Source organism: Varanus komodoensis, unplaced genomic scaffold, assembly GCF_004798865.1.
Source record: "Varanus komodoensis strain SLA01 unplaced genomic scaffold, ASM479886v1 scaffold58, whole genome shotgun sequence".
In the NCBI taxonomy this organism is placed as follows: Eukaryota; Metazoa; Chordata; class Lepidosauria; order Squamata; family Varanidae; genus Varanus; species Varanus komodoensis.
Genome location: NW_025336197.1, coordinates 497,539 through 513,739, shown reverse-complemented (window position 1 = coordinate 513,739; position 16,201 = coordinate 497,539). Strand labels below are relative to the sequence as shown.

Below are 16,201 nucleotides of genomic sequence, written 5' to 3'. Positions count from 1 at the left end.
TCTCCCCTTCTAAGAAACTTAAGACAGCTTAGTTGGTCCTCCTTCCCTCTGTGCTGGAAGGTGGGTTAGGCTGAAAGGCAGTGGCTGATTGAAAGTAACCCATTAAACTTCGCAACCAAGTGGGGACTAGAATCCACATCTGGAGAGACTCAGTGTAGCACTGTGACCACTATAATGCACTTGCTCTTCTCTATGGATCACACTAAATACTAAGTTTTCTAACATAATATATTCAACGGGAGAGTTGCCTACTTTCTTTTGCCCACTGTGAATGAATGTACCAGGGCAATGGGATGATCTTATTGAATTAAATATTCAATTAAATATATGGTAATTTCTGTACCACTCTGTAGGCCTGGTCCATGTATCTGCAGCACATATGTTGAACAGACTTAACATTTGAAATGTTACACATCACAGAAACAGAGATTTGGGTATTAACTGGGTTGATTTTTCAGTGGAGAGAGTAACACTTGAAATAGCTTAATGGTTCTTATAAGAATGCTACTTTGGTGCTGCTTTTTCTCCTAGCCATGCTGCTTTTGAATAACTTCAGAATTTCTCTGCATTTTGTATTTATTTTCTAACTATTTAATAATAGCTTTGGTTGTACTCACATATATTTTCTTTGTATCTTAACTATATTTTTTTTCAGCATAATGGTTTGTAATTAGCAAAACAGTTGGATGGTAATACACAATTGAGTTTTTAGCCCATAGCCTACCATGACAGAGCAATTAGAGATTTCAACAAGGCAGGCAGCATAATGTTCACTGTTTTACATTCTCCTATATATGCTACTGTGTAACCAACACAGTGAAGCTTTTGAGCATTTCAGTCTGAAGATTCTACAATAAATACGTAGAAAGTTGGATACATTGATACAATCAAATAACCAAAATTTAAAATCAGAACAGTGAGTTAATTAAAATTATATTGATTAATTGTATAGTTTTACATTGGTTAATTTATTAGCAAATCAAAATAATCTTTTTGAAGAAAATTATACTTTTTTAGATCATGCAAATGTTTGTTGAAGGGGGGAATACTTCTCTTTAATTATGTCAACTGTTGGTATTTTTCATAAGTGTTTATATGTTTGTAATAGTTACCAATCTAACTCTCTATCATTGCAATCTTGTGCAAGCTTTCTTAGAAATAAACCTGGTTGTGTTCAATAGGGTGTACTTCCAGCTCATTACGCATAGTACTGCAATGTAAATATCTCTATCCACTCAGTATCTGTATCCCAACATTAACACGTTTGGAGCAAAGAAGGACACTGCTTGCACTGCCATGTACGATGAGGAGAAGGATAGCCTGATCATTCCTTCTCCAGTGAGGCTGGCAGCAGGTTGGGGCAACAAGACACTGAGCAGCAATGCTGATTGTTTCTTGGAGCTGCATTTCTGGGAAGCGGATCTGGGAAGTTCGGGACCACTTCTCTGCCCTTTCTGCAGCATGTAAATAACCACTTGGCAGATTTTCAATCACTGCCCAGTTTCTCACCCTTCCAAATTTTACCATATTTGTTGTCTTAATCATCTATCATTGCCACTAATAGATGGGATTCGAAAGGGATTTAACCCACCCGTATTACTGGGCCAAGAACAGTGGTATGGGTGGCAAGTTGTCTTCTTCACAGTAGCACATTGAATAGTTATGTAGCTTTTGTTTCAGCCCCTTGATTGTGGATGCTGGAGGTGTTGAGTTAGAGGCATTTTGGGGGAAGCAAGCCTGGAGATTCCTCTCCCCAAGAGGAGAATCCGTATAAGACAATTTGAGAATGGGCTACAGGTCTCTAGCCTTGCTCAGGGACTGGTGGATCTGCCACACATCCAGGTGACAGGAAGTACCTGTGCAGCTAGTTTTCACCTGATTACATGTAGTTTTGCTCCCTTTATCTCACTTACCAGTAGGCTCTGCAATGTATCACCCATTGGTTTTCTTTCATGTTACATAACACCAAAAGAGTGAACCACATGGCATCCTACAGGGTGATAAGAGAAGAACACTGGCAACGTGGTGCCCTCTAATCTAGATGGGTGGCCCAAAAGAACATGGTGATTAATGGTAGAGAAAGCATCACAGACTGTCAGGAAAATAATCATGACTGTAGTCCTCCCATGTTTCCCATTGAGTCTTCTGTCCAAGCAATCAAGACAATTGCAGTCCCAATCAGTATGAAAATCTGTTTGAAATGGGTTCAGGGAGCCATCTTTATCTAAACATGCCAGTTATCCTAAAAGGGGTTCCAAAAGATTAAAAAATAGAAAAAATATCTGATAAATTTTCAGTATCTTGGGGTTTTTAATCTGTTTATCCATTCAGATAATAGGACTCTACTTAAAAATACCAAATAAGCATATTGTTATACATGTCTGTAATGAGTACATTGAACCATTTTTGCAACAGAGATTAAATGCAGAAATTACTGTCTTCATGCCTGTTTCATATTTCTTATTTCAGAAAATTTCTAGAATTTCTTTTTTCCTCCCTCCCTCCCTCTTTTTTCAGGCAAGCTTGAATGGGTATTCTAGGACCTGTAGAACAATGGAGAAAAACTGCTGTAGAAGCAGGCTATGGCCTTGGAGAGGAGATTCAGTGCTTTCCATGGATGGGAAGTTGCCAAGCAGGGGGGCTACTGCTGACAGGGGATACTGATAACACACACTGACTTCCATCATCAGTATTCAGCTCTGTGCACTGAAACATGCCTTTAAAACATGCCTTTCAACAGAGTGGGCCTCTGTTGCTGTTCAAGTATCCAGGATGTCAATAAAGTGTAAATAGTATGGCATGAAAGTGGCTTCTTTTTAAAATGTAAGCCAAGTTAAGCTCTGCATGTTTTTGTGTTAATATAATACAATAGAGGTAGTGTCCAGATTATGAACATCCAGGTTATGAATAACCTGTACTTATGAATGAGCAAACTTGGAAGCCCTGGCTCATCTTTGAGTGGGAAGTGGCACCCAGGGGTGCCCATTTGCCAACACACGTTCTCTGCCAGTCTTGCTGTGACATCAGAACCCAAGCCAGGCAGCGGGGAGAGGAAGGGAGAGAAGGAAGGAAGAGGGGAAAAATGGCCCCACTGAGCTGCAAAGTCAGAACTTGTGCTGGGTGGTGGGGGAAGGGAGGGAGGGAGGGAGGGAAGAATAGGAAGTAAGAATAGGAGGGGGAAAAGCAGTGCCAGTGAGTTCCAAAGTCAGAACTAGAAAGCGATTCCACTGAAGTCTCTGTCTGTCTCTCTGTCTCTCTTGCTCTCTCTCTCTCGCGCACTTACACACACAAACACACACCAGCTCCAACAGCATAATCATATCTTGACTCTCCAGCACCAGGTCCATCCTTTCCAACACCAGTCATGATCACAGTTCATGTTAGGCTTAATGTTAGCTCAAGAAGTGTTAACCTTCAATAATCTTTTTACTATTTTTTTTTGTCTAAACTGTTTTAAGAACTGTATTGTATATCTACACAATTACATATGCACTTTCTCTTTCTTTCTCTCTTCAATAACTAGTTACTTTATTATTATTGTATTATTGTTATTAATATATTGTTGTACTTCAGATATTTTAGTCCATATAGAAGTATTTCTTAAGTATTTGATATGCTTTTTATATACATGATCGGACTTACATACAAATTCAATTTAAGGATGTTCTCAGGAATAGAACTCATCTGTAACCAAGGGACTACCTGTACAACATTTACATATATGGATTTGAAAGTATATGACAGAAATGTGAGTCTGACTCCTTGTTTTACCTAAATACCACAAAAAAGGAAAGCTACGTTGGTGGAAAAGACACAATTCTAATTTCTGATGAGTTGGAAAAGGACTGATGCACCTTTCAGAGGCCTATGCACAGTTTTAAGCCTCTAGATGAAATGTTGTATTTTTTTTTTGTTTTTAATTGAAGGAATCTGCCTTTAAAAGTATAACACATTTCTGTTGGCTGAGTCTGCAATTTTAAACATATTCGTTAAAAATAAAATCCTATTGGGTTATGTCAGAACTAGCCTATTTGCAGTTCGGTCTGGTTGAAATCAGTGTGAAAAGTACAGAGTACTTCTAAGTAGGATGAGACTTTTGTGGCAAATGATCTGCCACTTCCAGATTGCTGCTTGCTCATACCAGCCAAAACAGACAACTGGTTTGTAGGGGCAGAGAAAGGCACTTTGTGACTCATTGGTTCTGGTCCCCCTCCCATCCTGTTACTTGCAATAAGAAGGAAGTTCTTATTCCAGCCTCAAGAGTCATGTTGCAAGTCAAAGACAACTCTGGAACAGGTAGATTCACCCATCTTCTCTCAATATGTCCACAACCACTTTCTGCAGGTATACTGGGACCTCTATAATGGGCATGCTATCCTACCTGCCAAATTTCTTTCTGCTGATAAAAAAGTAATTCTTTCCCATCCTACTCTACTTGAACAGCTCTCTAAGGGGATTACACTTGTTTGTCAAGTCCCATTGATTCCAGATAACTTATTCTTTATCAATTCCATTGAACAAAGTAGTTTTTGTATAGGGTTAACTTGCACTAGATTGCACTGCTTGTATTGTTGCCTTTCATTTGCATAGGAAATGATGTGATTCTATATATTCCTGCTAAAATATGTAAAACAATACTTAATCTCTGTGCTAGAATACTCTCTTAACATTTCCAGAAACCCATGTCAGTTCACCCTTGTAGTGTATTTGTTCTTCTTACTGTGCAAAGACTCAGCAGCTTCTCAGTTTTAGATTTTTTTCCCCTCCTGTCAAACAGGCTGTCATTCTGTTCTACTATGTGTCAATTTTGCTTTTCTACTTAGCAACTTTTCTAGTTTCAGCTGCTGCAAATTTAGGCAGTGATCCAAAGGGCGCAGGTTACTGTTTTTATACACACCCACGTTTCTTTGTGTCCCTTGCCAAAATTGGCCCTTCAGTGCCTGCAAATGATCATTTTAAATCTTTGGGTTCACAAAACACATAAGGGTTTGGTACAAGAGCTATTTACTGGGAAACTCAATTTGTGTAAGGTCCAATAATTCCCCCAAATTGTGTATGGAGCACTATGTGTAAGGTGTATTATCACTATATAAATTCAGTAAAATGTTTAATACAACATGGAAGCACTGTTAGGAATATCATATCTAAAATTTGGTCGTATGCACAACAGGTAAACCTTAATATAACATATAACATAAAGCATAAATCATCCCAAATTTAACAATGCTATACATTCCCCTAGCTGAGGTTTTAGTACAAGATTGTATTTGTTTATCCTATATGCTTCCTTCTAATTTTATCTTGCCATTGTGTGCTTAGTATGTTTTATCATTTGCTTTTTTCATATCCATGTTATTTGGCCTAATAATTTTTCATTTTGTAAAAAAGATTGTTTGGCTTTTGACTGTTGCCAGAATCTTAACAGAATGCGGATTATTTCAGACGGACAGATTGGCCAAATATTCTGTGTAGTGATGGAAGGTAAATCGCAACTACAAGAGTTCATTCAACCTGAGTCCAATATTCAGTGATCTCAGATCACTCCAAATACTCAGATTTCGGATTGTCCTTCACTACCATTATCCCTCCCTCCCTTTAGCCCCTAGCCATCTCACAGATTTTTCCAGTGGCAGGTTAACAGTGGTAGAGTACCATGACAGAGTTGTGTCTCAGTTAATCCATCACTAATTTTATGGAAAAGTTTAGAATGAGAGGTAATGCACCAAAGAATCAGAAACTGAACATACCTGGCTGTAACACTAACTATGGTCTAGCATGACAAGAATGACCCAGCATGAGCTCATAGCTTGCATTCTTCCTCAGACTCCTTTCCACCACCATATTTGCTTAGCCATGAGAAATTGGCCAACCAGAGTTGCCAGATATGTCTGAACTGGAAGGAATTGTAGTGAGTTAAAGCTACTTGACATATTCAAAGTGTCAGGTGAGCCATGCACTTCTGTCATTCACTCTTTCCCAAAAGAGGGAAGGAGAGGACGAGTGCAGACATAGCTGGTGCCTAAGTGAGCCAAGACAGTTTCATTCCCACAGCTCTTCCCTGATCAGGCAAGGCAAGGGATGAGTGAAGCCAGCTCAGCCAAATGAGTCTAGAGGAGCACTTCTTGAAGCCACCACTTCCCCACTGCCTCATGCTCTTTGTTCTCTGAGGGGAACAGAGCTTTAGGGACAGAGGAGGGAAGCAGGGACCTTGCCTGAGATCTCGATGGCCAAGAGGAGATGGCTTCATGGGCTGAATTCAGTCCACAGGCGGGGAATTAGGAAGGTAAAAGTAGTGAATCATGCAGTTTTTCCAACACTATGCTTTTTTCTAGGCCAAAGACTGGTTTTAGATAAAAGCATATTTTAATATACGTGTGACTAATTCAAATCCATTGATTTCAGTGGATGTAGTCTAAATGGGTCTTCCAGATACAGCCAACTGAATACAATAATTAAGTAAAATATAATATGTATCCACATCAAACTATTAAATAAGAATTAGTATAGGTACAGCAAATGTTCTAATTTTGGGACCATTTGATGTTTAAATGAAATATTCAGGTCATTTTTTAATATTGGGATTTTTTAGTAAATAAAATTATTTTTAATAAGTAAATATATTTGGATTTACTTTTATTGATAGTAGAATAATCTTGCATATTAGCATCCTGCAAAACAAAAATATTCTTTTAATTAATGTCTGGATATAACTTATTACCTTGTTTGCTTGTTTGTTTAAAGGGAAGAGACTGCATACTGTAACACTAGTTTCCCTTTCCCAGTTAGAGTGGTACTGAACATTTGTAATGTTAATTTGCTGTTGTAGGATCAGGTGGGCAGCATTGACATTACTGCTGGAAGGAAAAACCCCCCAGCAACTTTCAATGTCTTTGTGGGTTGCCTGCTTGTTCATTTTTTAAATTGCAGCAAAATAAGCTCCACTTGAGTTTTGTGTTACTCCTACAGAATTTTCTTGGGGTTTAAAGTATTCACAAACTTGGGAAGCTACAGTTGCCAGGAAGAATGCACTTGATTGTTGTTGTGGCTTTGTTTTTTGGCCTAAGGAAGGTCAGACTACCACTCCTCAGTAAGGATGAATAAGAAACAAAAAGCAGATGCCCAAACCTTTTCTGAAAAGCAATTTCTGAAGTTACCGTGTAAGAGATTCAGAAATTATGAACTGGCAAAACTCATTTCTGAGGAAGTCCTCACTGTTTCTAATTCTACACTTTGATGGCATCACCCTATCCAGTTTACTTGCTTGTGTACTTAAAACTTACTCTAGTCCACTGCTTTCTTCTTGTACCACAAATTATATTAAATACCAAAAAATACTAGTTTTTGAAAGAATGACTTAAAACATACTTAACCCATAACTGCATCTGTGTTTATTTCATTAAGGATTTTGATCATCTGAAGTGATAAGTTGTAAAATTAATGGTCCCAATTATTGTTACCTGTTTTTCCCATTAGGAAATGAAATTTTTAAAAATTGAACTTCAAATGCAACAAAAGCTTTCTTTCCAGAGTACATTACTGTGATTACAGAATTTTTTTTCCATTTTAAAATTCTGTAATATGTTTTACCTCTTTACTTTGGGAAACTTGAGCAACTTCCTTGGAGTGTAATGTACTTAAATTTTTGCAGTCTAATAATTATTTTATAAATATCAGAAGTGTAGTGCACTTAATTCTTTAGCTGAGGGCATTATATTCAGTTTCTGTAAACTGCTTCAAGCTTGCTCCATTTAATCATTTTAAAAGCTTAGTTGGTGTAAATTGAATTTAACACTGTAGTTGCAAGGGTGTTATGTAAAAAGTCCAAAAGGAGTGCTTATGGCATAGGCACTTATTGATCTTAAACTCTCTAGCACCCTCTGTTGTCATGTACATGCAATATCAAGTGTATTATCTTGCTTAACAACTGGATAGCCATCAGATCTATCAGAGAAACATTCAACAAAGATCCTTCAGATCTGTGCTTTGTAATCTGTATAATGTATAAAAAGCTAAATGTAATAAATCAAGTTTTTCTTTCATTTGTATCCTTTAAATCATATTCCTGTTTATCAAATTTAGATGGTTTGATTTGCCATAGCCTTTTTAAGGAATTCCTCCATTTTGTGTAGTTTTGTTTCACATACATTCTCAAACACTGCAGATTTCACATGTTTAGTGTTCAGAAATACAAACTGTATACCCTTAGTAAACCCTGTAATTCTGTACTGATTCAAAAAAAGAAGTTAAAATTGTCCATGCTAAAATTAAGAATCTATAACTGTATGGAACAGATGTTTTCATAAACATTTATTATAATTAATTTCAACTAGGGGATTGGATGAACAAAGCAGTTGCTCTTTCTCTAAACTTTAATGTATTTCTCCCATACAGAATACTCGGAAATGTTTTCTTTAATAATGTTTTGGAAATAAATTTACTTCTTTTTTGGTTTTTACAGTGATAGGGAAAAAAGCGTCATATTTTATTCCTGTCTTTGACGTGATAGCAAAACACTGTTTAAATGGCAAAATTACAAATCTCTGGAATTTTTTAAAAACATTAAACTGTTTAATCAAGTGTTTCCTTACTGCTGCATTTATTGGTATTATGTAAATAGGTCAATAATCACATGGCACAGTTTAGTGTATAGAATACTGTTTCAGGATAACAGTTTCTATGTATGGCATCCGTATATTTATTTTTAGTGTTGGTTAGTTTTGGATGGATGATCTCTTTTGAGTAAAATTTTGTTTTTACTCTGTTTTCGCAGTCAACTAATAAGGTTTCTTCATATACTGCAGTGCATCCTGTCTTCTAGGTTGCTGGAAATTATACCGTGCATTTTGAACAGAGCAGTTTGCTTCTTAAAGCCAGCATTCAAGAGTAGTATATATTAGCAACCACATTTGAATATGATGTCTACTCATGCTACAGAAAGGAAACATTTGCCACTTATCAGGATCTTCTTTGCTGTCTTTGATGCCAATTTATTTCCTTTGCTATTTCTGCACTTTATAAAAATACTGCTTAATTGAGAGAGCATTTTTTAAAAAGTTTTAAAATAAGCACAGCCTAATTGTTCTACACCTGAAAGCTCTACTGCAGCTGCAAGAAATTTTGAGCAAACCAGTATTCTTGACTGATCTGTCATCTACAAAGTGTGCAAAGAAAAATAGGTAGCTGTCATTAAAATTACATTTCAGCTTTCAATAACCATTTAATGAGTAGTGTAATTATATAAGTATGGTACCTCAAGTACTTCACTCAATAATTAAAAATAATCTCATCTTTAAAGTGAAAGCTCTAATTATTATTTGACTTAACCAGGACCACTGTTATGATCTCCAGTGGCATCTCAGAGTGTTTTGAAGGTATAAATTAAAACTGAATAAATCATTAAATTATTAAGCTTTAAATATGCTAAAATAAAAGTATGTAGTATTTTAAAAAATATGTTATCACAATTCTCAACTTCATAATGTAATCATTTTTTCCTCTATTACTTTTTCTTCTCTGAGATCACAAATTATGCTCTTTACCATGCATATTGGTATACAATTTACTGGGGAATGCTGTAAACTGCAAAATGTGTTCCTAATTAAAAAAAATCACTTTTATTGTGAATCATACTAAATGAAATCTTCCAGCCACTAAAAAGATTAGCCATGCCTACATTAGGACAATATTTTGATATTTCATACCAGTTATTAACAAGAATAATATATCTTACATGTTCTTTCTAAACACAACATTATAAATGTTTTCTTTGTACTTATGCTATACATTTTCATTTGTATACCACCATGATTGAAGAAGTCATTGCAAAGTGAACATATGAATCATAATTGTGCATAGTACATTTCTGCATGTGAGTCTGTGTTGGAGGGCTTGGTTTGCATGGAGAAAGAAGTCTCTTTTTGCTGTATTAGTTGGCATTCAGAGCATCATAGATGGTGATCTCTTACTGAGGTACTAGCCACACACAGGTCTACTTAGCTACAGATGTGGCATATCAAAAACATGAGGCAATACCAATCTATCCTACCTCTGTAATAAGGGGGTGGAGCACATTTGGATAAAATATTCTACTGTAACACTCAATTTCTGGATCAAATGTTATTGACCATGCAGGCATGACTGGCCCTTCTATTCTTAGTGGAAAAATATAATCATTGGATACTTACCAAGTGCAATGTGGTAATTTAGATTCCAATACAGAGATTAAAGAGAAATAAAGTGTTAAAGATGTAATTCTTTACAACCCATGTGGGTAGTCTGTGTTGGCTGATTAATCCATAAATGTTATTCCTTCATTACTGAATATCAGCCAATGCTTCATCACAATTTGAATCTAGGAATTAGCTATTAGCATAATTAGTTTTGTTTAATTATTAATATTAATTGGTAGATTTTATAATCTGGGGGGAAAAAACTGAAGCCTGACTAAAATAATGACTTTCCAAATAAAAGGATCTTACAACTATGCACATTTATTAAATTTCAAAAAGAAATATCATTATATCTTTCGAAATATCATTTTCTCTATTTTGGACAATTGCCGGTGCACCAAACAAGCCATATGGAAGGCTTGTTTCCATCTTATATGCCTGCATGTACCCTAGGATCATAGGCCATTCTCTAGGTGATTCCAGCCAATGAAGTGCAATGGGTAGCCACTAAGGAAAGGGCCTTTTAGTGGTGATGCCCCAATTGTGGAATGTCTTCCCTAGAGATGCCATTTGCATTATGGTCTTTTTATCATGTTAAGACATTTTTAATTTTCCAGGCTTTTTAGTCCTTCAGTTTAAAGATTGCATTAGTGCATTTTTAGATCTTTGCATTGCTGTGGTCTGTTACCCTGGTTTTTATTTTGGTTTTATGTAATTGGTTTTATGTTACTGTATTTACAGTTCTAAGTTTTGCTTTGTAAATCACCAGAGAGCTTCAGCTATTGGACAGTATAGAAATGTAATAACTAAAATAATCCTACTTGTGAATGGTATATGCAATAAAATTGTTTTACAACATGTGGGAATGCTCAGATAAATATATATATATATTACAGCTATTTCCAGGGTCGATCACTGTGCTCACACGGCATAGAGTTTCTGTGTAATATCTGGCACTTCTCATATTCACAATCCTTTAAATTAACTTGCTAAATTTTTGTGTTCTTCTTCCCAGATATGTCAAATGAGAATGGAAAAATGCACCATACTTCAGATTCTGATGGAACATTTCTTTCATATAGGTGAGAGCGCTTTTCTTGCTTTCTAATGGATAGCTTTACTTAAATTTACATACTTGTAGCAGGAAGACTATTGCAGGTCTTGGATGTATTAAGTATGTATTATATGCTTTTTAATTTGGATATGCTATTTAGTGAAATTTTGAATAAAGTGAATGAAGAAGACATTTGGAAACTTTTGACTCCACAGCTTACAAACTGATCAAGTTCATCACAGTTGCTCCCAGGTTTATTTATTTATATATTTTAAAGTGTTTTGCCTGAACACGTGAGTCCCTTTCTTCAATGCTCCTGTTCAAAGGATCTGAAGGCATGTTTGTCAAATCAAACACTGTGAAGAGTGTATTGATAATCAAATAGTTAAGCAAATTCAAGAAATATAAAATGCTACAGAGAATAGTGTCCTTACAACCCCTTTTTCTCATCATGCCCAGATGGCCCACATAGTTTAACTAAACTGCATAGTAAAATCCATGTAATAGAAGGAATTGGAGACCCCTTAATAACCATCTTCATCCACAGTCTCCTTTCCTTGGGACTGTCTCAGATTGGGCACACTGAAATTGCCATTAATGCCCATCCACCTTACTTACTGGGATTTGGTCACATTGATTATTCGTCCATGGTTAATAGGCATTGGGACTCATTTTGGATTTCTGTGTCTCTGCCAAGAGTTATTCATGCTTTTATTTGAGTATTTAGAATTCCCTATTACTGAGGAATTTTTCAACCTGTGTGGTAAAATCCAACAGCAGACCTACTTAAAGTAGATCTATTGAAATCAATGAAATGTGAGTTAAGCCCCCTTAATTTCATTGGATTTATTTTAAGTAAGAATTGCATTGCATTTTACCCATTGGCAGGGACAGCACCATGTTTGACCAGATTCTTGGTCATGTTCTACGGTGGGCCCACTCCTATCTCTGTCTCTACAGATAGGTTCAAATTGATGGTTATTACTGTTTCCCAAGTAATAATTGATAGTTATTACTGTTTATTACTTGGGAAACAGTAATAACCATCAATATCACAAAGTCTGGTTTTGCTTGGAGGTGGAACCTTAGGATGAATCACTTCAAGGATTATTTATTGAATATATTTGTTATTCCTTATGTTTATTATTGAATAAATTTGCTTTAATATGATTGAAGGTAAACCAATCTTAATGCTAGAATTCATCAGCATGAAATTGTTAACAGATTTGCACCAGATTTTAGTTACACTGAAACAGGAGCAAAGCTCTATATACTATAGGACCAAGCTTTTCCAAAAAGAAAATGGACTTAATAGAGTCAGTAACTTTATTGACCTCTCAAAGTTCTTCAAATAAATTTTGGATGAGCTTCCCAATAAGAAAATAGTGAAAACACAAAATGGCAAAAACAATACCCCTGATATCTTCAATTGTGAATAATTGTTTTATCAAGGTGAGGCAAATTTAAAATATAGAAGTCTACAGGACTTTTAACCAAAAATGTATGATTAGTTGGTTTTCATTAGCAAAATGCTCGCCTGTACCTGGTTCTGAACTTTCTAGTCTATGTATGTTTGACGGAAATACCACAAGTTATTCAGGATTAATAAACCAGTTGCCTACTTTAAAAAAAAAATCCCCTTAGGCTTAAAAATATACTATGCAAATATTCCACTAGTTTATAAAGGGTTGTCATTTCATGAGCTTTCGAGTTATGTAAGGGTACACAGTTATTTAGATGATCAATCCATAAGTAAAAATACTGAGCTGATAATATTTCTGTTTTCCTGATCAATTAATAAAAACTGCTGCTCATTTTTAAACAAATGGACAGGAGGAAGATGGGATAACATTCAATCCTCCTGTTAGTACGATTTTTCTGCTCCTTTGCAAAAAGGAGCAAAATTCAATTCAGCAGTTCGGTTTCAGACTTCCAAGCAAAGGGAATAGGGCTGTGCAAGATACTCAGGACCAAACTTGACATGATTTTTTAATGCATCTTGTCATTTAGCATACAACTGTGCTATGGTCTTGGGGTAAATCATTTTAGGAAACTAGGAGAAAAAATAGTGTCAATGGGGAATTTCCCTGTAAAGCCAATCTTAGATTAAGAAAGGAGCTTTTCTTCAGGACCACTGCAGGGGATGAACAAATTAAATACCCTCTCCATGACTGCTCTGATCCTGTTAATGAACTCCCATGCAACTGTTGTTTTCATTTTTTTAACATTCTAACCCTCAGTCTCAAATAGCCAGGTTCTCCCCTGGCAGACAGCAGCTCTAAGTTTTATCCATGCTTTTAAAAGGGAATGACTATTTCTGGATGATGAGATTGTTTGGTTTGGGAGTGGAAATGAATGGCTGGAACCAGGGAAGGGAGGATGGGTGCATGGCTGAAGGAAGAGATCATAAAAAGTGTTTATGAATAAGCCGAGATGGGGAATGATGGCTGGAATTTAGGCCCATAAAAGTAATGTAACAACAATAATAGGTAACAACAGAGCACTAATCATAGTGGCAATACATAGCCAGTGTATTTATAAACCCAGAGTTACCATTTTCCTACACTATTGCTATGAGCACTGTAAAAAGCAGGGGCACCTTTTCTATCTTGTTTTGCTTTCAGATATATTGGGTGTCATTAATTAATCAATTAGTTATGCAACAGTTCCACCCCCAACTTTTTTCCCCTCTCTTCTCCCCAATCCATAGTAAACCCTCTTCTTTTACTAGGTTTAATGTGGGCTGGAGAGAATAGTAAGGTAAAGGTAAAGGTTTCCCCTTGACATTAAATCCAGTCATGCCTGACTCTAGGGGGCGGTGCTCATCTCCGTTTCCTAGCCGAGGGAGCCAGCATTTGTCTGCAGACAGTCTCTGTGGTCATGTGGCCGACTTGACTAAACACTGAAGTGCACGGAATGCTGTTGCCTGCCCACCAAAGTGCTACCTTTTTATTTACTTGCATTTGCATGCTTTCGAACTGCAAGGCTGGCAGGAGCTGAGACAGAGCAACGGGAACTCACCCCGTTGTGCAGTTTCGAACTGGTGACCTTTCTACCAGCCCAGCAGCACAGCGGTTTAAACCACTGCACCACTTGCAGTCCCTGGGGGAATAGAGAAGAAGAAAATTAATGGTGGATGGAGTTTGTTTCAAATCCTCATCTTCAAAACAACTTTCTAGTGCACTGAACTGATGGGTTGTCAGGATTCAACAGCATCCATTGAATTTTGTTAGTATGATAATAGGTCTTCTAGCACTTGGTATGTCTGTCTAATTCTAATTAGGATTTGAGTTTCTGAAGAATCAGGAAAAACTTAGACTTCACCTTTTTCCCAGCGTTTGTCACACACCGAAGTGTTGTAGCTCTGAGATGTCTTGGTTACAAGATAATAATAATTGTATTTGGAAAGTACATTCTAAAAAACATCCATGCTAAAATAACACTAAACCATTTTTTTAAAAACATAACTCAGAGCCAGCCTTTATTGCAGTGCATGGTATTAATTTATTGTTACAATTAGAAAGTGAAAATGATAGAGCTAGGTCATAGAGTATATTAAAGAAGAAAAACTCTGGCTTTTAATAGTTGGCAGGCCTGACACTGCTATTAAGTAGTATTACAGAGTTTAAGGTGTGAAATGAATATTTTATGCTCAGTAACAAGTAACTCCAAACATATAATAAGGCTAGCTGTAAATTTGCTAGCTATAAGTTACAAATTACATTGCAAAGAAGAGTCAAGAGTTTTATAACAAGAACCTTGAATGTTAAACTAAAACAAAGTATAATTGTGTAAAATAATTAATAATTTAGAAAAAGGAATTGGTCAATATTCCATTACATGCAACCACAGAAGCCTTTGAAAAATATTGAAAATGTTTATTATAAAATTAATATATAATGAAATGAAATTATGAAATGTAATGGTTACAATTCTTTGCCTTAAGTGTATGTAAGTCCCATTGATTTCAATGGAATTGTTGAACATGTAATTTTGCATAAGGTTACAGATATAAACTGGTACATTACCAGTGTCATTTTTTAATACCATACCATTTCTAATTTACTGGAAAGACGTCTTGACAAGTCATATGAATCTTTGCTGTTGTAGGAAATGTGCTCTACATACTAAAGGGTTTTCCATTCTTTCTTACTGTACTTTGGGTATGCCTTTATGAACAATTTCTAAGTGTTAGTTCATAGAAGTAAGTCTCACTGTTAAGGCTGAGTTATTTATTTGAAATATTTTCTACAAGAAATTAATTGCACCTTTTATTTAAATCGTGCACAGCCTAGTCCTTTTCCTTGCAGTTGCATCATGAGCAGAAAATCATACAGCAGTGACCATAGAGACATCATATAATTGAACCGTTGAATTTTAACATACGTACAAAAGTCTTATTTTATTACATATATAGCATACATGGAATAGTATACACTGCCTAGAAGCTAGAGCCCTACCCAAAGATCTAACATTAAAAAGTACATGTGAAGCTATGGGCAGGTTGTAGTATCTCATTTTGGTGAACTTTGTCAGGTGCTCCCATGAAATAACTAAGGTTCTTCCTTAATATACTGCAACAACACTGAAAATACATCCCCATATACAGCTTCAGATAACTTGTAAAGCCAATACGCCAAACTGAAATCGCATGTTGTTGCTGTTGTTGTTGTTGTCATCGGCATCTCCCCCCCCCCCCCCCCTTCTTTTTGCTTGGGGGAACATCCTGGCATAGTCCTTACTGATTTTGCCTTCCCCTATAGCCTTCCCCTGTATCTTTCCCAATTACTTTGCACCAATTCAGTGTGTTTGTTGACATGTTGTTTTCTTTATTTTTATTTCCTACAGTCCTGACACCAATTTCACTCCACCCAAATTTCTGCAATAATGTATTTTACAACATGAGTGCTATGCATTTTAGCTTGTTTCCAGAAGTAGTAGTAGTTGTTGATGCTGCTGCTGCTACATAATTAACAAT

General features: G+C 36.1%; 1 protein-coding gene across 13 annotated transcripts in view; it reads left to right on the top strand.

Annotated features, from left to right (window-relative positions):
* The window catches only part of TBC1D5 (TBC1 domain family member 5), a 304,343-nt gene that overhangs the window by 121,814 nt on the left and 166,328 nt on the right, over window positions 1-16,201 (top strand). For all 13 annotated transcript variants that reach the window (XM_044449385.1, XM_044449373.1, XM_044449377.1 and 10 more), the window contains one exon: window positions 11,185-11,251. In XM_044449385.1, the coding sequence (XP_044305320.1) occupies window positions 11,185-11,251 (67 nt within the window). The remainder of the gene's footprint in view (window positions 1-11,184; window positions 11,252-16,201) is intronic.